The sequence below is a fragment of the Taudactylus pleione genome, unplaced genomic scaffold (assembly GCF_031769625.1).
Source record: "Taudactylus pleione unplaced genomic scaffold, aTauple2 ptg000147l, whole genome shotgun sequence".
Classification (NCBI taxonomy): domain Eukaryota; kingdom Metazoa; phylum Chordata; class Amphibia; order Anura; family Myobatrachidae; genus Taudactylus; species Taudactylus pleione.
The window spans coordinates 3173592-3199277 of record NW_028284549.1 but is presented as its reverse complement, the minus strand read 5'-3'; the positions used below and the strand labels follow the sequence as shown (position 1 = coordinate 3199277).

Below are 25686 nucleotides of genomic sequence, written 5' to 3'. Positions count from 1 at the left end.
GTAGATATAGGACTGGGATTACTGGTTAGGAGACCCCGGCACTGGGAGGATATAGGGCTGGTATTACTGGTTAGGAGACCCCGGCACTGGGAGGATATAGGACTGGGATTACTGGTTAGGAGACCCCGGCACTGGGTGGCTATAGGACTGGGATTACTAGATCCCTGCACTGGATGGGATGTAAGAGACTAGTATTACTGGTTACAGCTAGATCCCCTTCCGTAGATGTACCCTGACGTCATCAGACATGTGCAGAGGGAACTACACCTCCCAGAGTGCCCCGCGCGGCTGGCTGCCGGTCACGTGGTGGTGGTGGTGGGGGCTCGGACTTGCGGTGCTGCTGCCGCTGGGTGACTATTATACTGTATGACTGCACTCAGCGTGCTCTGTATACTGCGCTGTACCGTACTGTAGTGACAGTGTGCTCTGCTCTGTGCTGTGTGCCCGCCGCCCCACCGGCTCCATCATGTCCTCCGGCTGTAAGATCGGTCCGTCCATCCTCAACAGCGACCTGTCCCGGCTGGCGGCGGAGTGTGACCGCATGCTGCAGTGCGGGGCCGACTACCTGCACCTGGACGTCATGGACGGGTGAGGAAGGGAAGGAGGGTGTGTGATCTGCTGCTGAGTTCTCTCTGTACCGTGTGTGTGTGTGTAAATATGTATGTATGTGTATATATATATATATATATATATATAATATAGCAACAATCCTCCAGGATAAGGCCACTGGTATAAACTTCGTGCCTCTTAAACCCTGTCTAATTGGGCGCAAAGACTGCGATAATTAATGGCCGCTCAGAACAATTGAATTGCAACATTGGGCGCTCATTTAATTATCGCCACCCACAATTTTCCCCAACAGGACGCCCGACAGATCAATTCAATTGTTGCTCTGGCTGGGCGCGTACAGTGGCGGGAGCGCACATTTCTGCTCACGGCCATCCGGGCAGGCAAGCAGAAATGTGCAGTAAGTCGCCATTCCCGTTCGGGTGCCCAAAGTAGGACTTTAGTCGGGTTTAGCTGTTTGTTTACGCTGCTAAACCCTGTCTATTTGGGCACAATATGCAAAGGGTTTACCCGCGGCTAGTTACTCTGTCCTGTGCAATTGTTCCAACTTTCCTGATGATTTCCCTTGAACCCAGAGCAAGCGATATTGAGCGTACGCACTGTGCAGTCTTGCTAACGACCGAACAATATTTCTACTTCAGGGTCCATAGGGGTCCACAGGGTGACCTTAGGGTATAGCTGGATCCTGGATCCTCGGGCACCACGGAGTTAAAGCTTTTAGCTGCTCCCAGGATGCACTTGGGTCCAACCTCCCCTAAACCGTGCCCCCGAGCCACAGGCACCTCAGTTTAAGATGGTGCCGGGCCGGAGTCGGGTCACCCTGCGGGGGGGGTTTGGGGGCTGCAGGAGCAGCCCCCTAAAGCTTTTTATTTTAATTTTTACTATAAGTTTTTTTTTTCTAGAGCGGCAGCGATGGGCTGTCTGTACAGACGCCCACGCTGCCGCTCATTCTCCCTGCTGGCGCCGCGACGCCAGCACTGAACTGGGGATCGCGGCGGGGGAAGCCAGAGTCTGTACTAGCCGGACTCTGGTTTCCCCCGGGACTGCTGCCGGAAGCCGACGGGGAGATTAAGGTAAGCCGTGCACCGCTGATTAGCGGCGGTGCGCGGGTACCTTTTAAATGCAGTCCCATGCCCCCGGTCTAGGTGACAGACCGGGGGCGCTAGCGGTGGCAGCGGGCCCTCCCTCCAGCGGAGGCATACCCCGCCAGACCACTAGACCACCAGGGTAAATTAAGCGGCAAGCGGGATGCTGGCAACCCGGGGGTTAAATATGCTAGCCAGGGGAGGAAGCCTTCCCTGTCTAGTGGCTCCTCCCCTCAGCTCGTAGTCTGGCGTCGCTGAGCTGCAGCTACTCGGGCCACTCCTCCTCTGAGGTCTCCAGCGGCCATTTTCTTCAAGTGGCAGCGCAGATCTTCAGGGAGCACGCGGACCGGTCCCCCTGTGTACCTCTCCCCCGACAAGGACAGTGTACACAGCACTATAGCCCTCCCAGACACTGAGTCTGGGAGGTTGATTGTAGTGGAAAGGTGCAGTGAGTATATGTGCATGGTATGTGACTTTTGCTAGTGCTGCCTGTCTGTGTCTTTTTTCTACTTACTGTCAGCCTATACCTATCCCTTTCCTTCTCCTACAAGCCCTACAGGTGTGCGGGGGAAGGGTGTTTCTACAGACCTCACCTATATAAATCACGTATTTGTGAGGTCCGTCACATACAGTTGTGTGCTACACAGTACCATATTGTGGGCTGTTGTTCAGCACACTGGTGAGTGCGCACGTTTTCTTCCTAAGTCATGTCTGAGGAGGAGATTGAGCACTCCGGGGCTCCGGTATTGTTCTCCTGCAGGCGCTGTTCTGCAGGAGTGGATAGGGAGGATTTGTCACAGGACGGCCTGTGCGGATGGTGCCAGGCGCTCCCTGGTATGTCTAAACCTCCCATGTTGCAGGAGCCACCATGGGCGATGTTTTCCCAGGTGCTGGTGTCCATCGCGGACCGTCTGTCGGTCCCGACTGCCGCCCCTACTAGGGCGTTGCCCCAGCCTGCCATCCCCCATTCCCCGGGTGTCCCACAATTATTGCAGACTCCCCCGAGGTCTCAGCCTGTTGGTCCCTATGCGGGGTTGCCAATGTATATTCAGTCCACCCCTGTGGCACAGCAGGCTGTGGTGCCGTTTCAGGCTCCTGTGGCAGCTCCTCCACCCTGGGTGGATGCGCTGTCCCACACTGTCCAAGATTTGGCGGCAGCATCTTCGGCTTTTCAGTCGATGTTGCGCAGTGACGTACCCTCCAGGGCGTCTAAACGCTCAGTCATGGCGCAGGCTGCGCATCTTTCGGATTCTGAGGGGTCCTCGGATGATGGTGAGGTGCAGGATGACTCAGCCTCAGATGCCTCAGTCCAGGAAGTAGACACTAAGTCTTCCATCAATGTGTGGGCTCTGGTTAAGGCGGTGCGGGCCATTCTTCTGATTGAGGATGAGGCACCCGCTCCCAAGTCGAGGTATCCTAGTTTAAAAAAAGCTAAGGTTACTTCTGCAGCGTTCCCCTTGTCTGATCAGTTGACTGATCACATGGTGGTGGCCTGGCAGACACCCAGTAAGCGTTTCCTGCCACCGAAACGCTTGGCGTCCAATTATCCATTCCCGGAAGCGCATTGTAAGAAATGGGAAACTCCGCCTGCAATCGATTCCCATGTAACACGCCTCATCAGGAGTGCTACTTTGCCATTGCCGTCTATATCCTCGCTGTAGGATCCTACGGACAGGAAGGTGGAGACTTGTCTAAAGTCTATTTATTCTCTCTCAGGGGCTGTAGCCCGGCCGTCCATGGCCATCTCTTGGGTGGCCAAGGCCATTGAGGGGTCGGCCAACGCCTTGGAGGACACGTTTACGGATGAAGCTCCGGACGTCCAGAGGGCGTTGTTAGGATAGATGAGAGATGCCGCCTCCTACATTGGAGAAGCATCGTTGGATGCTAGCCTGTTGACCTCTAGGGTTTCGGCGGCAGCAGTGTCTGCTCGTAGATCCTTGTGGTTGCGGTCTTGGAGAGCAGACGCGGATTCAAAGAAAGGCTTGGAGGCCTTACCTTTTAATGGAGAATTACTATTTGGTCCGGACCTGGACAAAATAGTAGATACCCTGGCGAAATCCAAGTCAGCCTTCCCCCCTTCAGCTAATACACCTTCTAAGGTCCGGAGCTCGGCTTTTCGTTCCTTTCGGGTTCAGGGCAAGGCAAAGGGTCAGTCCTTCCCGAGGCAGTCCGCACCCAAGACCGCCTCAAAGCCAAAGAAGCAAGCCTGGAGTGCTAGGCGCCCTTCTTCCAAGCAAGAAGGTAAGCCTTCTGCGTGATGGGACGGGCCTCCCTCTGGGGGACCCCAGAGTGGGAGGCCGACTTCTTCAATTCGCCCAGTGCTGGCACAATACCACCACGGATGCCTGGGTGCGAGAAGTGGTCTCCCAGGGGTACGCCCTGTCTTTTCGGCACAGGCCGCCTGGCCAGTTTTTTTGCACAAGTCCTTCTCAGGACAAAACCAAGGCCTTGCAGGTTCATGAAGCCATAGAGGCCTTGCTGACGGCGGGGGTCATTATACCCGTACCACAGTCTCAACGTGGGATGGGGTATTACTCTACGCTGTTTCTGGTGCAGAAACCCAATGGCTCTCATCGCTCCATCCTCAATTTGAAGTCCCTGAACAGGTTTCTCAGGGTTCCCAAATTCAGGATGGAAACTTTGCGTTCCATTATTCTAGCGATGGAACCAGGGGACTATATGGTCTCCCTGGATATCCAGGACGCCTACCTCCATGTGCCTATAGCAACATCGCACCAACGGTTTCTGCGGTTTGCTATTCTCCACAACCATTACCAATTCAGGGCTCTACCCTTTGGTCTCTCCACGGCACCAAGGGTATTTACCAAGGTGATGGCGGTCATGGCGGCTCACCTTCGGAGCCAGGGGATACGGTTGCTACCGTATCTAGACGACCTCCTCTTGCTGGCAAGCTCCCCGGAGGTACTGATCCAGCATCTCCACCTGACGGTCGCTTGTCTACAGGCACACGGCTGGTTGATCAACTGGAAGAAGTCCTCCCTCATCCCATCACAGCGAATGGTTCATTTGGGGGCCCTGCTGGACTCTCGTCAGCAACGGATTTTTCTGACTCCAGAGAAGGTCTCCTCCTTACAGCTGCGGATTCACAGTTGTCTGAGCAGTGGCAGAGTGTCGGTGCACTCAGCGATGAGAGTTTTGGGGTCCATGGTGTTGGCATTCGACATGGTGGAGTTTGCCCAGTTCCATTCCAGGCCCCTGCAGGGGCTGATTCTTTCGGAATGGAACGGATTGCCACACAGGATCCGCTCTCAGATGCTGGTGTTGTCCTCGGAGGTGCGTCTGTCCCTAGCCTGGTGGCTGCAGACGGCTCATCTCCTAGAGGGGCGCCCCTTTTGGATCCCGGAATGGGTTCTGCTCACGACAGATGCCATTCTCCGGGGTTGGGGGACGGTGACAGGCTCCTTGTCACTTCAGGGTCGTTGGTAGGCGGAGGAAGCGATTCTTCCCATCAACATCCTGGAACTGCGGGCAGTATACAGAGCCCTGCAGTCGTCCGGCACCACTCTTCAGGGAAGGGCCGTTCAGGTGCAGTCAGACAACGCCACCACGGTGGCGTACATCAATCACCAGGGAGGGACTCGCAGTCGAGCTGCGATGTCGGAGGTGTCCCGTGTCCTGGCTTGGGCGGAGCACTATCTTCCAGCTCTCTCGGCAGTTTTCATCCCAGGAGTCCTCAATTGGGAGGCAGACTTCCTCAGCCGTTACGACGTGCATCCCGGGGAATGGTCGCTTCATCCAGAGGTATTCCAACTACTCGTGGACAAGTGGGGGCTGCCAGAGCTGGACCTGATGGCGTCCCGTCACAAGCTGCCTGTGTACGGGTCAAGGACAAGGGACGCAGGCGCAAGTCTGATAGACGCGCTGTCGGTGAAATGGCTGTTTCAACTGGCTTACTTGTTCCCTCCGATATCTCTGCTGCCTCGGGTCCTGCGCAAGTTCAAACAGGACGGAGGCACACTGATCTTGGTGGCCCCAGAAGGCCGTGGTACTCCGATCTGCGGAGCCTGTCCATCGACGCTCCGTACCTCCTACCTCAACGGCGGGACCTGTTGTCTCAGGGGCCCTGTCTTCACCCGGATCTGGGTCAACTATCTTTGACGGCGTGGCTCTTGAGACAGCCGTCCTGAGGTCTCGGGGCTTTTCTAGCTCCGTTATTACCACCATGCTGAGGGCGCGCAAGCCTGCTTCCGCGAGGATCTATCACAGAGTGTGGCACACTTACTTTCAGTGGTGCGAGGCCAAAAACTATGATCCCCAGGTGTTCCGGGTTTCGCGTATTCTGGCTTTCCTTCAGTCAGGTTTGGATTTAGGATTACGTCTTTCTTCGCTGAAGGTGCACGTGTCTGCTCTGCCGGTGTGGTTCCAGCGCAGGATCGCTGCTATGCCGGACGTACACACCTTTTTCCAGGGAGTTTTGAGAATCCAGCCTCCCTTTGTGCCACCTGTGGCCCTGTGGGATTTGGCGGTGGTTCTTCGGGCCTTACAGGGTCCGACTTTTGAGCCCTTGGAGTCAGTGGAGCTCAAGTGGCTAACTTTTAAAACTGTTTTCCTCTTGGCAATTGCTTCTGCCAGGAGGGTTTCAGATTTGGGGGCGCTTTCTTGTCGTCCCCCTTTTCTGAATTTTCATCAGGACAGAGCGGTGCTTCGCACTTGTCCTGATTTCCTGCCTAAGGTGGTTTCCAGGTTCCACATTAATCAGGAAAATGTTGTACCAGCCTTTCAGTCGCCTGATCTTTCGGCTGGAGAGCCTTCATTAGACGTTGTCCGTGCTCTCCAGGTTTATGTGGACCGGACTAGTTCTGTGAGGAAGTCGGATTCTTTGTTTATCCTCTTTGGTTTTCACAAGAGGGGTTGGTCTGCCAACAAACAGACTCTAGCCCTTTGGCTTCGTTCTGTTATTATTGAGGCTTATATGCAGGAGGGTTTACCTGTTCCAGCCTCTGTTAAGGCTCATTCCACTCGGTCTGTGGGCCCTTCTTGGGCTGCTAGCCGTGGCGCCTCTGCTGTTCAGCTCTGTAAGGCGGCCACCTGGTCTTCCATTCAGACCTATTTGAGGTTCTATGCGTTAGACACCTTTGCCTCTCAGGATGCATCCTTTGGGCGCCGGGTTCTCCTATCAGCACAGGAGCGTCCCCGCCCTTAGTTGGACTGCTTTGGGACATCCCCAAGGTCACCCTGTGGACCCCTATCGACCCTGAAGTAGAAAACAAGAGATATGGTAAGAACTTACCTTTGTTATCTCTGTTTCTACGAAGTCCATAGGGTCCACAGGGCACCCGCCCTGAAGCACCTGGCTTCATATGGGCTCTGTGACTGGTCGCCGGTTTTCCGTCTCCCATTTCTGTGAGTATGGTTCTTGTGTGTTCCAGTCTTCCTTCTCTCTGTTTCGTCTACTCCTCCGGCCTGGGCTGCTTACCAACTGAGGTGCCTGTGGCTCGGGGGCGGGGTATAGGGGAGGTTGGACCCAAGTGCATCCTGGGAGCAGCTAAAAGCTTTAACTCCGTGGTGCCCGAGGATCCAGGATCCAGCTATACCCTAGGGTCACCCTGTGGACCCTATGGACTTCGTAGAAACAGAGATATCAAAGGTAAGTTCTTACCATATCTCTTGTTATTGTATAGTTACTTCGTATACGATTTATACGTCAGGACTTCTGGTTGGACGTACACACTGCTAGAGGATGTTCCCCATATCGCGAGTCTTATAGACAGGTTTGATTGTCGCTAGCGACTGCGAACAGCCGCATATGAAGCGTACACACTGAGCCATGAAGGTGATTTGTCGTTACGAAACGGCAAATCGGCCCAGCATTGCTCCAGTGTGTACTCATCTTAAGTCCCAGACTGTTAACTTAATGTGAGGAAAAATCAACATTATGTGCACCCTCTGGGACTTAACGCGCCGTTAACCCATAGGTGCCAGGCACTTAACGTGAAATCTATGGGTTTATCACATAATTGAATAGCTCCGGGCATTAAACCCACAGCTCTACCCACTGCCCCCATATTTGTGGTTTCTACATTGTTGGTTGATTTGTTAAAATAAAAATGCTTTTTAGAGAGCACATTAGTTATACAAATAGCTATATTAGTTGGTACTGTATAAAAGAAATTAGCAGTATGACTGAATAATACTGCTGGGTAGACATAGTTATTGCTCCATGCTAGGGACTCAGGAGCTGATTCAGACCCTCTCACTAGGATGCGTTCGCTCGTAGCTGCCGATGGTTCGCATTGTGTCCATGCATCTCAGTGCGCGAACCAGTGCGAGAGATCGGGAAGCGTACGCTCACCCAGCATAGACTGTCCTGTAAAATGAGTGACAGGAGAAATCCCGTTTGTGGGTGGTGACAGGGTCAGGCCACTAGAAACGGGGGAGTGGAGGTGCGAATGCAGGCGTGCCTGAGTGTCTTAATGCCGTTTCAGAGGCGTGCATAATTAACGGGCAGCATCATAGTACACGTCACCTGGTTGTATTTCACACTGAAGTACTCGCAATGCTTGCGGTAGGGTATAGTCAACCACAAGCGCTGCGTTCGCTTCCGATGGTACCCGATGTACCGATGGTTGCATACACTACCTGGAGATGAGGTGCGCTAGAGGGCGTCTAAGGACAGGCTGCTTAGGCGTCTGCATACCCAGGGCGATCGCACGCCAACACATATCGGGCATGCTTATACCTTGCTGTCCACACGCCTGCCTTGCCGTCACTTGGCCGAATTTGCACACGCATCGGACGAGTGAACGCATCTAGCGAGAGGGTCTGAATGAGCTCCTCAGCTCTTTACCGTAGAGGCTTTTTCTATAGGGGTCAGTTCAATTATCCGCGAGCCAGGCCGGCACCTCATCTCGAACAAAGAAACAGCACGTCCGGGGCTACTGTAAGTGTGGCATGTGTGGTTGCCACACTGCAAGCCAAATCGTTGCTAATTGAATTGACTCCATTGTGTTTTGGATATGAGCACATTATAGCTACATTTATTTTATTAGTTTGTGTAAAGATATATCTCTGTTGTGTGGATTGTTACATATATAAATGTGTGCTTGGTACACACCCACTTCTGTGTTTACACAAAACTTAGTGTAGTGTATTTCCTCTGGTGTAGCTGATTTGGTAAGCCTAGGAGATAATGGTTCCTGTCAGCTATATGCTCTAATCCCCTGATACCTAGCTAACTTTGGATCATTTGGCGATACATAATTTGCTTTATTTCTAACTAAAACTTATATAATCAGTATAAACATCCGTCCAGCACTTGTGCAGTACAGCCAGGCCATGAGAGCGAGAGATGGGCTAGGAATAGCCTGATATGAGAGAGACACACATGGGGGTAGGGAGACAGAGATTATCAAGACAGAGGACCTCATTCAGAGGTGGTCGTTAGTTGCAAGCGGTCGCACTGAATCTGGGCGGCCGCTTGCATCCTGAACGGCCGCCTCCTTTGCGATCGTTAAGCTGTGGGTTACCACCCACAGCTGAAAGACCATCGGTGCTTACGACCAGACCCTAAGGTTGGGTCTGGGCAAATATAAGCCCCAGGGAGGTTTGTGCTATGATGGAGCAGGAAGCTCCCCACTGACATCACTGATGATGTCAGTGCGGCCGCCCACAAAACGGTAGGCGTTCGTAAAGGAACGCCTCTGTTTTGGAAACCGCCCGCCTACCAAACGGGGGGCAGCTGTCGATCAACATCGACAGCTGCCCCTTTGGTAACGAGCTCCTGAGCAACAGGGTTTCTCTGTCGCTCTGGGGCTTGCGCACGCGCAGTGCGGCCGCTGCGCGTGCGCAGGCCAAACCATCGAGTCGGTAACGAACGCATCGGTGCTCGCGACCGACTCTGATTGAGGTCCAGATTGTGGTAGAGGTAGGAAACACAGGGCACACTGACTGGGGAAACTTTTCTGTATCTTCTTACTTAAAAGTAAGTAAGAGTTTGACGAGGAGTAAAAGTGAACCGTGCATGGATCACATTATAATAATATACAATGCATAGTGATCTTCATGTTCTGTCGTTCTCGTTGCAGACATTTTGTTCCTAATATCACATTCGGACATCCGGTGGTGGAGTGCCTGCGGAAACAACTGGGGAACGACCCGTTTTTCGGTAGTGTTTAAAATTCAGAAGTTGACCCCCCAACATTTTTGTGCAGCAACTGTAGTTACACTGGCTGCAAAGTAGTGCGGTCTCCAAATGCTGTGCCCGTGGTCAGTGCTGCGTGCTGGGAATCACATGACTACGAGCGTCCTGCACAATGTGACGTGTCTAAGTATTTAGCGTTCCACGCTTTGTCACGTTGCCTTCATTGTCCTGGATTCTAATTCCATTTATATTGTGAAACTACGCCACGCTACCAGTCTGCTGGCACCTGGCGGAGTTCTTATGCACACAGCCACCAGGTAGAAAATTCACTGAGGAATATAGTGTCTGCTTATTTCATGGTACATTAATTCCACAGCGCTGATTTAGATCCATGTAGTCTGAGTTCTGATCTTTTTTAACATGATTATAAACCTAAGGAGGCTGGGAGCAGTTCTGGGTCATTACAGAGCTTCAGTCTAAGTTGACTGTAAACTAAAAGGGGGATTGATGCTCAGAGCCCATCATTTAGGTCACGCTGTCCCCAGTACATTGGCAGCTGGCATTCCCGTCAGCAGACTGCTCAGTACCCATTATTCAGGTGATCCCCATATATTAGTAACTGGCATCCAGTGAGGGGAGGTTCTGACAATTTTCTCTAAAGCTGCTGTAATCCTACAAGCAGCCACTCCTACGGCAAATGCCCTGTACCCAGCGTTCTGTTAGGTGGGTTACAGTATATGTTGGAGCACTTATTTCATTGTTGCGCATTTTACCACTTAACTGACCATTACGTAATAAAAAAAAATAATTAGAAATATTTGGAAAAACAGTTTAACCTAAAAACATCTTTCTAAAAACATATTTAAAAGTATTTTAGTGAAAAAAAAACTCTACCTAGGGGGTGTCTATCAGGTCATAGATCCTTTTATTATCAATTCCAACCCCCGTGCCAACAGATCGGTATATTTATATTATATAGACTTGATCTCCCAAACACCAGTATCTATATATGCTCCCCTGTAGTGTTCACTCATATATGCGGAGCGAATAACAACATGGAGTTCAGAGGGGACCGTTCAGTCCCTTCTGAGCAGGAAGTAGCAGTGGGGCTGCAGATCGGCGGTTACATAGTGCTGCCGAAGGGGAACTTCAGTTCCCCTCCAAGTGCTGGTTGTTGCCGGACAGAGAAAACTGCCCCAGACTTTCGACTGCAAGGCATTCTGGGATGTACAAAGGGCACTTGGTGTCGGTGGTCATAGAGACCACGGACATCGTAGCCCTTTCTCTAAGTGCTGGGGGAGAGGAGGATGAGATTACCTGAGGCGGGGACCCGGGGGATGCCAGTACAGGCAGGGAAAGTGCACGTGCCTCTGGGCGCTATTCCATGCGACTCTGCCAGCGAAGTGGTTAATGTTAACAAAAATTCATGGTAGAATCGTCTTGTGTGGTAGGTGCCTTTGTAAATTGTTTATTTTATGTTTTGTTTTTTTTAAACATTCAGTCTGTTGATCGCTTGTTTTTTTACAGACCTGCATATGATGGTGGCCAAACCAGAGCAGTGGGTCAAACCAATGGCAGCTGCTGGTGCCAACCAGTACACATTCCACTTGGAAGCCACAGACAATCCTGGAGCCCTGATTAAAGATATACGGGAGAGTGGCATGAAGGTAAGAGAACTGACCATGCATTGCCAAGTGCAGATCTGGCGTTCTCCTCGGTCAGGTCTGCTGCCAGTGCTGTTATAGGCCGTTATGATTAAATAGAGCTTGCAACCTTCAAAAACTACTGGCAAAGCCATTGACCTGTAACTGGAGTTTTAACTTTGGTACAGCAGAAAAATGAATTCCAGCAGCGGCGTTCCCCATACGAGTGCTGCTGTGAGGTCAGGGGAGCCCTTTTGATATTTTGCAAGCTATAAGTCACATGAAAAGTACATTCGGTTGCCAGAAAATACAGGAGACGCATAAGAAAACTGTACTGTGTAGTTTAAAGGTTTGACCTGATCCAGCTCCTCTCTCCTGTAGGTGGGGCTGGGTATTAAACCAAACACTACGGTGGAATATCTGGCACCGTGGGCGAGTCAAATTGATATGGCCCTGGTGATGACGGTGGAGCCCGGTTTCGGGGGACAGAAGTTCATGGAGGACATGATGCCAAAGGTAACGGCGATCGCGTACTGCGGCCCCTTCAGTGACTGCGCTGCACTCGGTATCTGTTTTCCAGAGAGCGACAAAAACTGTAAATATTCTGGAACTGGAGCGATTGCTGTGTGTTTTTATGCCATGGGGTAGAGTCAGTTGCAGATGATGCCAAACACACAGTTGCCCCGAGATTGCATATTTTTGCGCACACACCTATGGGGCTGTGAACGATACGCACTTTCAGAGTCATTTGGGGCACCAAGGTCATTGCAAGGGCACATTGTGGGCATCACCCATAATTGCAGGGACTGCTGAATGATAAGACTTAAGTCCAATTGTCTTTTTAATCTAAGATTTACCGAAAACGTGTCTAAAGAAAATGTGCTTGCCAGATTCTACAATGGCTTTTTATTCCCTTATTACTAGTGCACCATGTAATACGTAGCATGAACAGGGCTTCTCTAAGGCCCCGTGTGATTAGTGGTAAGCATGTGATGTAGTGTGATATTAAGCAGGTAACAGAAAAGCCCAGTCACGCTGTAAGTATGTGCTGTGCTCGCTGCTTCTACATATCATGTGCTCAGTCATGGGTTAGGGGACCTGGGGCTAAAGAGCACATAGCCATAGAATATGTGAATTATTACATCCTGTCTCTTGTGCAAACAGCATCCGTAATAAATGCAACACGTTCTGATTAATGTCGTGGCATTTCTAGCTCTCGGAATGTGTACTGCCGGCCATACACAGTGTGATATGCACCGTGAGACGCGACAGGGGGGGGGTCCGACATATCGGGCGGTCCCCACACGCATTGCGATCGGATGACCAACCGCCCGATATGCTGGCTCAACCTCCCCCACCCGCAAAGCGCTGCATGGGATCGCATCCCCTGATCGACTCAACCTGCAGTAAGATCTGGGGGTACGACGTATGACCGAAAGGTGCGCGCTCTGTCCGATATCATGCCCATACACTGTGCGATATAGCAGCCAAATCGTACATATCGATCCGTCGGATTTATCGCACCGTGTATGGGTCGCTTAAGATTAAAGTGGGTCGTGCCCTGATCTGCTAATACCACACTGCAGCGCTCTGTCCCGCCTCCCGCCATGTCTGCTTTTCTCACTGGTCTGTATAAAGCCAGGGTGGTGGCTCTGGGAGGAGGGGGACCGTCCACGTGCCGCAAAGTATTCTCATCCTAGACCAGCGTGTTTTCCCTAACATTGCCAGCAGGCTATATATGTGATATGTAACATATAATAATGAACAGATTCTATCCCATGTGCAGTGCCTCTGCGAGTCCCTCCCTCTTGCGTGTGCATGCGCTAAGTAGATCTGGCGCTGTGCAGATCTCCGGGAATATGGCTACCACGCCATTTTCCCCGGAGATTTCTCTTCTGGGCATGCGCAGAGATTTGGAGAAATGGAGCCCAAGCCGTTTTCCCAGTTATTTTGTGCGGCACTGACGGAGACGTAAGTATCGTACGCCCGTCTGGACCCATTATAGATACGCCCATGGGTTCTATAATTACCTGTCAGTTATAAAGCGCTGGATATCTCTTCGCTATGAAATGGCTGATGCTACAGAGTCTCGCTGTAATAAGTCATTATTCATGCGTCATTCCCCAGGTGCAGTGGTTAAGATCACAGTTTCCATCATTGGACATCGAGGTGGACGGGGGTGTGGGACTGGACAACATCCACCGATGTGCGGAGGTAAGAACTGCGCAGCTCTTGAAGAAACTCCCATTCTACCAACCAAGAACATCGGGGTTCCCCACATAAAAGGCTAGAAAATGTATTTGATGAAGCAACATTTTGGGCCTTTTTTGAGGGGGGGGGGATTTTAGATGTCATATGTTAAAATTGCGCATTTTAATTCACAGACTTATACAGGGTACGATTCAAGTGCAATGCGGTGCGCACATCAGCCGCACATACGTCAGCCGCAACACTGTTCATTCTAATACCAAACTCTATATGTCCGTGAAAGCAAGGCTGCATAAAATCGGATTTAAAAAAAAAAAATGATTTATTTGATTTAAATCAAATTTTTTGGGGGGGGGATTTAAATAGGATTTTTTCTTTAAAAAAATTTTAAGTAAACTTTTAACATTTTGAAACATTTATTTAAAATTTTTTTAATAATAAATCCTATTTAAATAAAATAAAAATCAGTGTTTGATTTTTTTTTTTTAAATCTGATTTTTATACAACCCTGCCGTGAAGTAAAAGGTGCAATTTGGGGATGAAATTGGGGGAGGGGTTGTTTTTGTGCCATTTCTGGTGCTTCCAACTCCATTATAACTGTACATCGTGGGCATCAATTGAATTGATCCCTATTGATTGTAAGACATGCAAACAGAAGTGGGTGTAAGCGTTGCTTTTTGGGTGTAGCGTGAAAGACGCGGGTCACATAGTAGTCCCATGAGGTGAGGTAACGCCAGTCTAAGGGCATCGGAGACTAGGCTCTCTTGTCTTCTGGGTCCCAGCTTGCGGCTTCCCATTGTGGCAGCGTGTCCGCACTGGTCACCTCTGTCCCCGGTCTCTGCTTACCACCTGCATTGTCCTCATCTCTTCCACTTTCTCATTGGACGAAAAAGATCAATGCAAAATAAAGGGGAGCAGGAAGTGAGCCGACGGAAGCGGAGAGTTAGGCAGCTGGGAATTAGACAGTAGCTAATGATGGGATTACAGAAGCAACACGGTGGTCATAGCAAGGAGGAGGAAGCCGTCAAACATGGCAGATGTCTAGTGTGGGCCTAGTGGTGAAAGAAGGGTTAGCGCCAACTTCCACGTTGAGTCACCACATTGTGTTGTTGTCATTTCCGCATAGGCATATTGTGTGTGTGGTGTCCCTATAGGTGCGGTGTGTATTGTTGGTTATATGAGAGTGTTTAGGGGAGGCGTATACCCTCTGCCATAGTGCTGTATGTGCTCTCTTACAGCACTTTAAATTCCCCTGTAGTTGTAACATGAATGGAGAAGTGTATAAAATCCCAGCTGTGACGTGTTTGTACTTACGGTTCCTGTGGCTGAGAACCTTTCCTCACTGCATTAGCCCTATTCTGTTGTTTAGGCAGCTGTTCCCTGGAGTACTTGGGGAAACGAGTGGGGATGGTAAATACCATAGTATGTCTTATTATAGTGTCCGTATGACCAGTATAAGTCCTGCTCACTTTCATACGTCCGCCGGAGCAGCTGCCCAGGGAATAGACTGAGCGGGGTCCTGGGGAAGGGAATCCTCTGGTTTTACTCTATTTGGGATATTGTTGAGAAAATGTACAAGACTTACGAGTCGGCGGCCAGGAATACAGAAATGCCACTTGGGTGAGGAATCCTGTAGGGACGGGTTCTCAACTCCAGTCCTTAAGTACCCCCTACAGGCCATGTTTTGTGGGTTTCTTTAATCGTTCACAGGCGAGTTCATCTATTTTGCTGGGTCAGTGATTTTGCCGCCTGCTTCCATAGACAGAATCCTAAATACATGACCTATTGGGGGTATTTGAAGATTGAGGTTGAGAACCACTTTACTAGGCAGTGACCAGCTTGTGTCTTGGGTACAGTAATAACGTTTAGGTAAGATGTCTAGACACAGGCGGTGCCCATATGTATGGTGTGCGTGTAAGCCTGCCGGCAGTCGTCACTCATGTTATGCACAGTTGGCCCTTGGCACTTCATGTACACTTGCGGCCCGATTAAGAGGTGGACGCTGTGGTGGCATTGGACGCAAGCAACTGTTTTCAGTCTGCGCATATGTCTGAAACGCTCTGCACATGCACCCTGTTGGTCATCACAGAGTGAATTTCGACGCAGTGAAGTGGAATTTCAGTGGGCATTTAGCCCAACGCTGGCATGTCATGGTCAGCCACTGCAACTCTTTTCGCGGTTGAACTGGTTTTGGCGCCCATATTCAGACGTTCATTCCGCGCCTCCGTAGTGCTAGGGCAATGTTTGAATATGCAGCTTTTTACGCAAAGTGGCAGATTAGCGCTGCAGCCGCCATTGTACTAACTCCTTGGCCAATAAAGCTGCAGTCACCCTGGCGTGAGCGTCCACCTGCTGAGTCAGGCCCTCAGTGTTCTAAAACAGGGATCATGGGTGCAGCAGACAAATGCTACGCAACTAGTAACGTGTAATGTAATGATTTCCCAGGCTGGCGCTAACATGATCGTCTCCGGAAGTGCCATTATGAAGAGTGACGACCCGCGCTCAGTGATCAATCTGCTCCGGAACACCTGCTGTGAAGCCGCGCAGAAGCGCTCGCTGGATCGGTGAAGCCTGGAAATAGTCATTCTGGTACTAATCCGACTACTGAGGACCCTTTTCTGATACAGAGAGCAGGCCTGGGACAGAGACTAGGGTGGTACAATACTGACCACCTACAGCAATGCGGTACTCTTCCAGTGGGGAGTTACTATGACAGAAGAGGCTTTTTTTTTTTTTTTTTTTTAATTATCAAGGTTTGTGTTTCTGTTACTTAATCTTGATTGTTCTTTTTATTATATACAGGAAAACAAGATAAAACTAAGTGCCGCTTCCTTCTTTCACATAACATACTGGAACTATATCTGTTTAAACAAAAAAACAGTTTGAGCTGTGCTGTTACATTTCTGTTTATATTAGAACACATTAATTGAGAAAACTAGGAAGTTACTGACCACACACTGCCATATTTCAGGACGGTTTGCCCCCACCTGCTCATTTATATGGATTAGGTATATAATGCAGTATGGTTTGCTAGAGAAGACTTATTACTAATGCATTTTTAAATCCGGACTTGTTTTCATATTAGATTTAAAAACAGTCGTATTTGATAACTTGACTTATGCATTATGTTCTGCTTTAAGGGGTCCCATCGTGTCATGTCAGCTAAAGCAGCCGTTTTCAGCTTAAACAAAAAAAACCTGGCGTTGCTGAAAATGTTTAGGACAGCTGAAACATTTTGGCGTAATAAACAAGATATGAACAATACAATATAACAGAAGTAAGCAACCTGTGGATTGCCTAAAACCGTAGTAATTAACCTGTGCCACTGCAGCTGCTGTAGAACTACAAATCCTAGCATGCCCTGCAAACAAAACTGTAGCAGGGCATGCTGGGATGTGTAGTTCTACTCGTTGCCTAGCTCAGTCCTAAAAGAATGAGAGTGAAAGTAATGTTGGACAGCCACGGTGTGATCTTGGGTACTCTACATGGAATGACATTACTAGAAATGAGTCCCGGACTCTCTCACACAGCGCAGGAGACATTGGGGAATCATGTAAAAACGCAGCCCACACTCTACCTACGGAAATAACTTTATTACAAAACAAAACCTGTGAAAAGCTCGTAGCTTGCACAACAGCCAGGTTACAATCCTTCCTTTTGCATATGATTAACCCTTCCAGTGCTGAAAAACTTTCTACAAGACCTGGATGGCTGTCATTATATTCTAAGTCTGGAGGGACTAAGGCTATGTTACCCAAGACAGACATTTAAAACTAAACCTCTGTTAGGGGAATTGAACATACGTCCTTACAGCTGCTATGGAACTACACATCCCAGCATGCTGTGCCACAGTTTTGCTATTAGGGCATGCTGGATAGTGTAGTTGCACAGCGGCTGGTGCTCTATGTCCTGGAACCCTACTATTAGGAAGCTGAAGCCTGCACACATACTAACCCCAATAGGTTCAGCACCGTCTGTAAATTCTTCAGGCACCATGGGGCAGGAGAATATAAACTTTGCAGGAATGAAAGGATCTTATTGCAGATGTAGGGTAGTGTTAGCAAAAATAGTCACTTTCACCACCTACAGGAAATCCTGTAATACATAACATTAGTGTAGAAAGAAACTTGAAAAATAACTGCAGTAAAACCGTTATAAATACAACAATGGAGGTCAGGGTGTACGCTGATGAGAATCCCTTATGATGCCGTATTAATCACTTAGCAGCAAAGGGTGTACCATCCATTAACGTTAATTGATAGAAGAATGAATGAACTTTTAACTAAATAGCCTCGTACTTGCTCTGACTGAGCGCCCAGTGACCGCGAGCAAGTGCGAAAGTTGTCGGAGGGAATGCGCTTAAACCTGATGAAACATTGACAGTCTTACAGGCTCCCATAGAGTGCGCAGTGATACCAGATCTGGCCCAGGCTCGCTGTATGATCATCGGCAGGTTTTCAGCCGCACCTCTGTACAAGACACAGAATAGAAATTAGTTAAAAAGAGAAAAATGTTATAAAACAGTGCACAGTGGTACCACAATTTATAGAAAGTAAAAATCACAGCTCTTTGTATACACTATAGATCTTCCGTGATCTATTGTTTAGAAGGATAACCTGTTGGTTGCCCTCTTGCTGAATAACAGAGTAGCGGTTTCATGTACATTGACCCAGCAAACTCCTGCCTTAGTAAAGTCAGTGACTTAAGGTGCATACACACGGTTAGATTTTTCTTCAGATCTGTATTATAACGATTTAAAAAATCGTTCATATCTGAAGGAAAATCTGACATATGACGTCTGAACGATGCTCGTTTCCAATTGTCAGATAACGATATCTGGCATCTGATGTGTTTGCAGTCAGATTTGGACGATTCCATTCATTTTAATGCAGTCAAAAATCGTTCTTAGTTCAAATCGTTGGTCAAATCGTTCCTCTGACACATCTGACCTTGTGTATGCTCCATTAGAGTGCATATACACGGCCAATCTGGCAACTTGGTCCAAGCACTGACGGCCTGGTTCACTACCGATTGCGATTCCGCACGCAGGTAAACTACGAAAGAATGCTAATCCGTTGCGATCACAGCACAACATAAGGACGTCTACTTTACCTTACACATCTAAGACGTAATTACCGTGGGCAGAGGGTGACTACATGCACAAAAAGAAGAAATACAAGTGCACAACTCCAAATTAACTGATTATATATAAATAAATACATTTTTGCTTTGAGGTGTAAGACATGCAAACATGCTCCGTCGTGCGCATGCGCGAGACCCGGATAGCGACGGGCAAACCGTCGCTCCGGGTCTCGTACCAAAGGGGGGCGTGCTGTCGATGTTGAGTGACAGCACGCTCCCTTTGGTGGGCGTGCAGGGGGAGTGGCTGCCCAAATGGAGGCGTTCCCATGTGAACACCTCAGTTTGGGGGCAGCCCCACTGACATCACTCCCACGAGTGATGTCAGTGGGAGAGATTTCGGCTATGTGAGAGCCAAAATCTCTCTGGAGTTTGCGGCAACGTGACCCTACCACAAGGGTCTCGTTGCAAGCCCGATGATCGCGATGGTCTTGACCATCGCGACCATCTTCCTGGCCGCTCGCTATTGCTGTGGGTGGTCACCCACAGCTATGCGAGCGGCCAGGAGGCCGTTCTAAAAAACAAGAAGGCCGGCCCTGATTCAGAGCAAGCGCTCTGTCAGAGCGTCCGGCTCTGAATCAGGGCCATAATTCCATATGTGTTCTTTCATAGTTTTGATGTCTTCAGTGTTAATCTACTATGTTGAAAATAACTTAAATAAACAAAAAAGGTGTGCAAACTTTTGACTGGTACTGTATATAGATTTTTTTTTTCTGCAGAGTTTGGGTTGATTGTCATTTGCTCCCATACATTACTAGATTTTTGTTCTAGTCAGATGGAACAGATAATCTTATATAGTGTGTGTACTTGGCTTAAAACAAACTACTTGGTCACCACAACTGCAGTGTTCATGGGACCTTTAGATAAGAAAAGAAACTGCTTTGTGCACTGTCCTGTGACAGAAGAGGTTTAGTTTATGTAAAGAATTAAAGTTTCTACAGAAATGTTTTTTGTATTTTTTTGGTTTGAAAAACATAATTGGGCAAAAATGTGAATTTAAAATGAGTAAGATGTTTTTGTATCATTTTTATAGCTATGATGGTACATCTGAAGGCGGGTATCCACTAGAAGAGAAAAATGAGTGAACGATTACGACATCGTTATCTTTCAGTCGTTCGTTAATCATGCAGTCGTTCCACTCTCGTGTAGTGGATATGCACATTTAGTGGCAGAAGTTTTGGAGGGGATACTAAACTCCACTATGTCTATCTAATAATATATTTAGGGTGTAGAGCTGGCAACAAACATGAAGACACTGACATTTGGTGTAATCCACATGTTCTCAAACTCGGTCCTCAGGATCCCAAACAATGCATGTTTTCCAGGTCTCCTCACAGAATCACAAGTGAAATAATTAGCTCCACCTGTGGATCTCTTAAAATGTGTTAGTGAGTAACGAATACACCTGTGCACCGGCCGGGTGACCTGTGTGGGGTCCTGAGGACAGAGTTTGAGAACCACTGCTCTAATCGCTAAACATCTGAATCTGTGACCAAATCTGGCCACACATGGGGAAAGGTTGATATTCGGGCAGAATAATATTCTAGGGCACAGAAAACTGCACAGGGCCTACACCTGAATTTGCTTTGGAACGGCACCCTGCACTCTGGAGAGCACCTTGTGCGTTCTTAGGACCCTTCAAGCCCTCCACTTTATTCTGGTCCCAGCTACCCCACCCCATAATTGTGACATCATGACATCACATGTCTGGGGTGGGGTCAGCTCATAGTGCATTCACTAGTGCAAGCCTCGCGCATCAGAAATAAATGCAGCCTCACAAGAACCTGAAGAGTCCGTGTGTGTTTGAGCAAGTACTGATCCGCGTTCCAAGCTGAATACGACATGGCTATAGTACAGGCGTCCGCGTTATTGATCCCAGTGCTTACTGGCCGCTGCTGTTTTGACAAACAGCGATGGAAATCTCTGAGGGAGATTCAGTCCCACGCATCTCACATTGCCTGTAAATTGGCCACTTACGGTAGACTTAACTCTGCTCGCACCTCCAGGCTGCCAGCAGAAATCAGCCTTCCGTGACACAACGCACAAACCTTACATGGCTGATTGCTTCTGCATGCTGACTGAATATTGTGCTATCCTGGACAGAATTTAGAAGAGGTTACATTTGTGTGGTTTGAAATTATTACAATGTATTTTTAGAAGTTCAGTAGGTCTTTATTTATAATATATAATAATTTTATTTGTTAGTCAGTCATAACTATTTCTTTGTCTGCAGCTGCTTCCCCTCACAGGGAAATGTCACTGGTGTCATTTTTAGTGGAGCGTAATGCTGTATTGTGCGGCGATGCAACCAGCAATAGCACCAGCTGCGACAGTAGAAGGTGTGCGTGACGAGGCTGCGGCAGTAGGAGGTGTGCGTGACGAGGCTGCGGCAGTAGGAGGTGTGCGTGACGAGGCTGCGGCAGTAGGAGGTGTGCGTGACGAGGCTGCGGCAGTAGGAGGTGTGCCAGACGAGGCTGCGGCAGTAGGAGGTGTGCCAGACGAGGCTGCGGCAGTAGGAGGTGTGCCAGACGAGGCTGCGGCAGTAGGAGGTGTGCCAGACGAGGCTGCGGCAGTAGGAGGTGTGCCAGACGAGGCTGCGGCAGTAGGAGGTGTGCCAGACGAGGCTGCGGCACAGCATATCAGAAATCACAGGAGTCCATAGAAAGCTGTTTAGCTTGGGAAGGAATTGCCTAATTACATTTCACATATAGAAATGTGAGGAACTGATTGCAGCACAGACCATGAACATCACTAGCACAGGAGTAATGGACTAGTTTGTAAAAAGCCACTTTGTAAATAAATAAGACTATGGAAGGATATAGGTACAGTACATATATATATATATATATATATACCATTGTATATGTTTCTAGGAAGAGTGACAAGAAAACACATTTTCAAGGCAATGTACAAAAAATATTTTCTTTTCATGTTTGTACGATGTGGGCCTCATTTAGAGCAGTGCGCAGAGCAGGCAGATTGCGTGCTTGGAAACAGCCGCAGACTTTGATAGTGGTGCCAGCTGCTGGAAACTATCAGCACAGATATACACCAGCCCTTTCCTGGGTGTGGAAAGGCCCATCTGATAGCGCCGGATCTATGTGTACGCTTACAGTACCTTGGAATAGGCGGCAATTCTGTCTACATGCCGCTGGCGAACTTGTGCAAAGCAGCCCTCTACTCCCAGTTACACCATTACGCCTCAAGTGGAGATCAATTGACTTCCATGCCACCCTGTATAGCATCGCATAGCCGTAAAGATGTGGGCGCCTGCGCCGTACGATATAGTGCAGATGTGGCTGCTTTGCGTCCTGTATGTCAACCTACTGTACAATGCTCCCAGCACAGATTGTTTGTACCTTGTGTCTCTTCCATTGCTCAGAAGCCGGCCTGTGAGCGTTAATGCCGATTGCTCCGTCACCTGTCATCGCTGTTACTGTTGGAGTGCAAGCCTTGCTCCCCGCTGCCTGTGTGTGTTGGGGGCTGCGGAGCAGGTCTAGTTGCTGTTCGGATGACTAGTAACGCCTCAGCCGCTGCTTCCGTTAGCGGAAATACTCTGCGCTCCCAGGATTCTATCTGCAACACAAACGCATTTCACAAACTTAAATATTCAAAACATTTAGGGCCATATTCAATTACCCTGCGAAAAGTCAACGTCTAAAAGGCGATGACGTCATTTTCGAATGTTTCAATTATCCCCGTTTTCAATTTCAAAGACTTTTCGCCGGTGCGAAAAGTCTTTGTAATAAAACAGGGATGAGTTTTCACCATGTTTTACATGGTGAAAAAAAGTGCAGAAGTGGGGTTTAGGGGTGCAGGCTTTAAAAAAATAGTTACAATAATACACGTACAATGGGGGTGATTAGGGGAGGTAATACTGCCTCATCTGGTAATGTTACAGTAATACACATACTATGTGGGTAATTAGGGGAGGTCATACAGCCTCATCTGGTAATGTTACAGTAATACACGTACAATATGGGTAATTAGGTGAGGTCATACTGTCTCATCTGGTACGGTTACAGTAATACACGTACGATATGGGTGATTAGGGGAGGTCATACTGCCTCATCTGGTACGGTTACAGTAATACACGTACGATATGGGTGATTAGGGAAGGTCATACTGCCTCATCTGGTAATGTTACAGTAATACACGTACAATGTGGGTGATTAGGGGAGGTCATACTGCCTCATCTGGTAATGTTACAGTAATACACGTACAATGTGGGTAATTAGGTGAGGTCATACTGCCTCATCTGGTAATGTTACAGTAATACACGTACGATATGGGTGATTAGGGAAGGTCATACTGCCTCATCTGGTAATGTTACAGTAATACACGTACAATGTGGGTGATTAGGGGAGCTCATACTGCCTCATCTGGTAATGTTGCAGTAATACACGTACAATGTGGGTAATTAGGTGAGGTCATACTGCCTCATCTGGTATGGTTACAGTAATACACGTACAATGTGGGTGATTAGGTGAGGTCATACTGCCTCATCTGGTAATGTTACAGTAATACACGTACAATGTGGGTGATTAGGGGAGCTCATACTGCCTCATCTGGTAATGTTGCAGTAATACACGTACAATGTGGGTAATTAGGTGAGGTCATACTGCCTCATCTGGTATGGTTACAGTAATACACGTACAATGTGGGTGATTAGGTGAGGTCATACTGCCTCATCTGGTAATGTTACAGTAATACACGTACAATATGGGTGATTAGGGGAGGTCATACTGCCTCATCTGGTAATGTTACAGTAATACACGTACAATATGGGTAATTAGGTGAGGTCATACTGTCTCATCTGGTACGGTTACAGTAATACACGTACAATGTGGGTGATTAGGTGAGGTCATACTGCCTCATCTGGTAATGTTACAGTAATACACGTACAATGTGGGTGATTAGGGGAGCTCATACTGCCTCATCTGGTAATGTTACAGTAATACACGTACAATATGGGTAATTAGGTGAGGTCATACTGTCTCATCTGGTACGGTTACAGTAATACACGTACAATGTGGGTGATTAGGTGAGGTCATACTGCCTCATCTGGTAATGTTACAGTAATACACGTACAATGTGGGTGATTAGGGGAGCTCATACTGCCTCATCTGGTAATGTTACAGTAATACACGTACAATGTGGGTGATTAGGGGAGGTCATACTGCCTCATCTGGTATGGTTACAGTAATACACGTACAATGTGGGTGATTAGGTGAGGTCATACTGCCTCATCTGGTAATGTTACAGTAATACACGTACAATATGGGTGATTAGGGGAGGTCATACTGCCTCATCTGGTAATGTTACAGTAATACACGTACAATATGGGTAATTAGGTGAGGTCATACTGTCTCATCTGGTACGGTTACAGTAATACACGTACGATATGGGTGATTAGGGGAGGTCATACTGCCTCATCTGGTACGGTTACAGTAATACACGTACGATATGGGTGATTAGGGAAGGTCATACTGCCTCATCTGGTAATGTTACAGTAATACACGTACAATGTGGGTGATTAGGGGAGGTCATACTGCCTCATCTGGTAATGTTGCAGTAATACACGTACAATGTGGGTAATTAGGTGAGGTCATACTGCCTCATCTGGTAATGTTACAGTAATACACGTACAATGTGGGTGATTAGGTGAGGTCATACAGCCTCATCTGGTATGGTTACAGTAATACACGTACAATATGGGTGATTAGGGGAGGTCATACTGCCTCATCTGGTAATGTTACAGTAATACACGTACAATATGGGTAATTAGGTGAGGTCATACTGTCTCATCTGGTAATGTTACAGTAATACACGTACAATGTGGGTAATTAGGGGAGGTCATTCTGCCTCATCTGGTAATGTTACAGTAATACACGTACAATATAGGAGATCTGGTGAGTGTTTTGAAAGAAGAGTCATTTTACTGCATGTTACATTCTTATAGATGTACAGTGTGATAAATGTGTCAAGGTGCATACACACACAACGATTGAGTTAATGAACGATTTTAGTAAACTATTTTCTACCTTGAAAAAATGAAGTAAAATCGTTTACTAAAGTTGTTCATTTACTATGTTCATTTAAATGTAATGAACGATTTTTATGACCTACAAACGATTTTTGCATATTAACTTAATGAAAATCGTTGAGTTGACAAGTCTGACTGAACTACAATAATCGTTCATCGTTTGACTCAGAAAACAGGAGATATGGTAAGAACTAACCTTTGTTATCTCCGTTTCTACGAAGTCCTTAGGGTCCACAGGGATACCTTGGGGTATAGGTCTTGGCTCCACAGCCATGGGCACCACAGAGTTAAAGATGTCCTCCCAGGATGCACTGGGCCCCCTCCTATACCCCGCCCCCAGGCCAAGGCACCTCAGTTTTAGTATCAAGCCATAGGCCGGGAGAGAGGAAAAAGGAAGAAGAAAGTCTGGAACACACAAGATTCACATTCTCATAGAAAAGGGAGACAGAAACTGGTGACCAGAACACCCCCCTACGGAAGCACAGGGCGTCAGGGCGGGCGCCCTGTGGACCCTAAGGACTTCGTAGAAACGGAGATAACAAAGGTAAGTTCTTACCATATCTCCTGTTTTCTACCTCAGGGTCCTTAGGGCTCCACAGGGATACCTTGGGGATGTCCCAAAGCAGTATCCTTCAAGGGAGGGGACGCTCCTGTGCCGGGAGGAGAATCCGCCGCCTGAAGGAAGCATCCTGAGAAGCAAATGTGTCAAAGGCGTACTGCTTGACGAAAGTATGGACAGAGGACCACGTGGCCGCCTTACAAAGCTGAAGAGTTGAGGCGCCACGTCGAGCTGCCCACGAAGGTCCCACAGATCTTGTAGAATGAGCTTTCACAGAGGGTGGCACTGGGAGTCCCTCGTGAGTGTATGCCTCAGAGATCGCCATGCAGATCCAGCGT

At 48.3% G+C, this 25686-nt stretch overlaps 2 protein-coding genes across 4 annotated transcripts in view; one reads left to right on the top strand and one right to left on the bottom strand.

The window, feature by feature from the left end:
* Positions 1 to 437: 437 nt before the first annotated feature.
* RPE (ribulose-5-phosphate-3-epimerase) lies at positions 438 to 19688 on the top strand. Its single transcript, XM_088474097.1, has 6 exons — positions 438 to 588; positions 9698 to 9777; positions 11281 to 11420; positions 11778 to 11912; positions 13524 to 13610; positions 16050 to 19688. Exons 1-6 carry the CDS (start codon positions 467 to 469, stop codon positions 16170 to 16172), a joined length of 687 nt encoding a protein of 228 aa, XP_088330223.1. The 5' UTR covers positions 438 to 466; the 3' UTR covers positions 16173 to 19688.
* Positions 17183 to 25686, bottom strand: part of KANSL1L (KAT8 regulatory NSL complex subunit 1 like) — a 66326-nt gene continuing 57822 nt past the window's right edge. For all 3 annotated transcript variants that reach the window (XM_088474094.1, XM_088474096.1, XM_088474095.1), the window contains 2 exons: positions 22103 to 22319; positions 17183 to 18073 (listed from right to left, as the gene is read on the bottom strand). In XM_088474094.1, the coding sequence (XP_088330220.1) occupies positions 22161 to 22319 (159 nt within the window). In that variant the 3' untranslated portion in view covers positions 17183 to 18073; positions 22103 to 22160. The remainder of the gene's footprint in view (positions 18074 to 22102; positions 22320 to 25686) is intronic.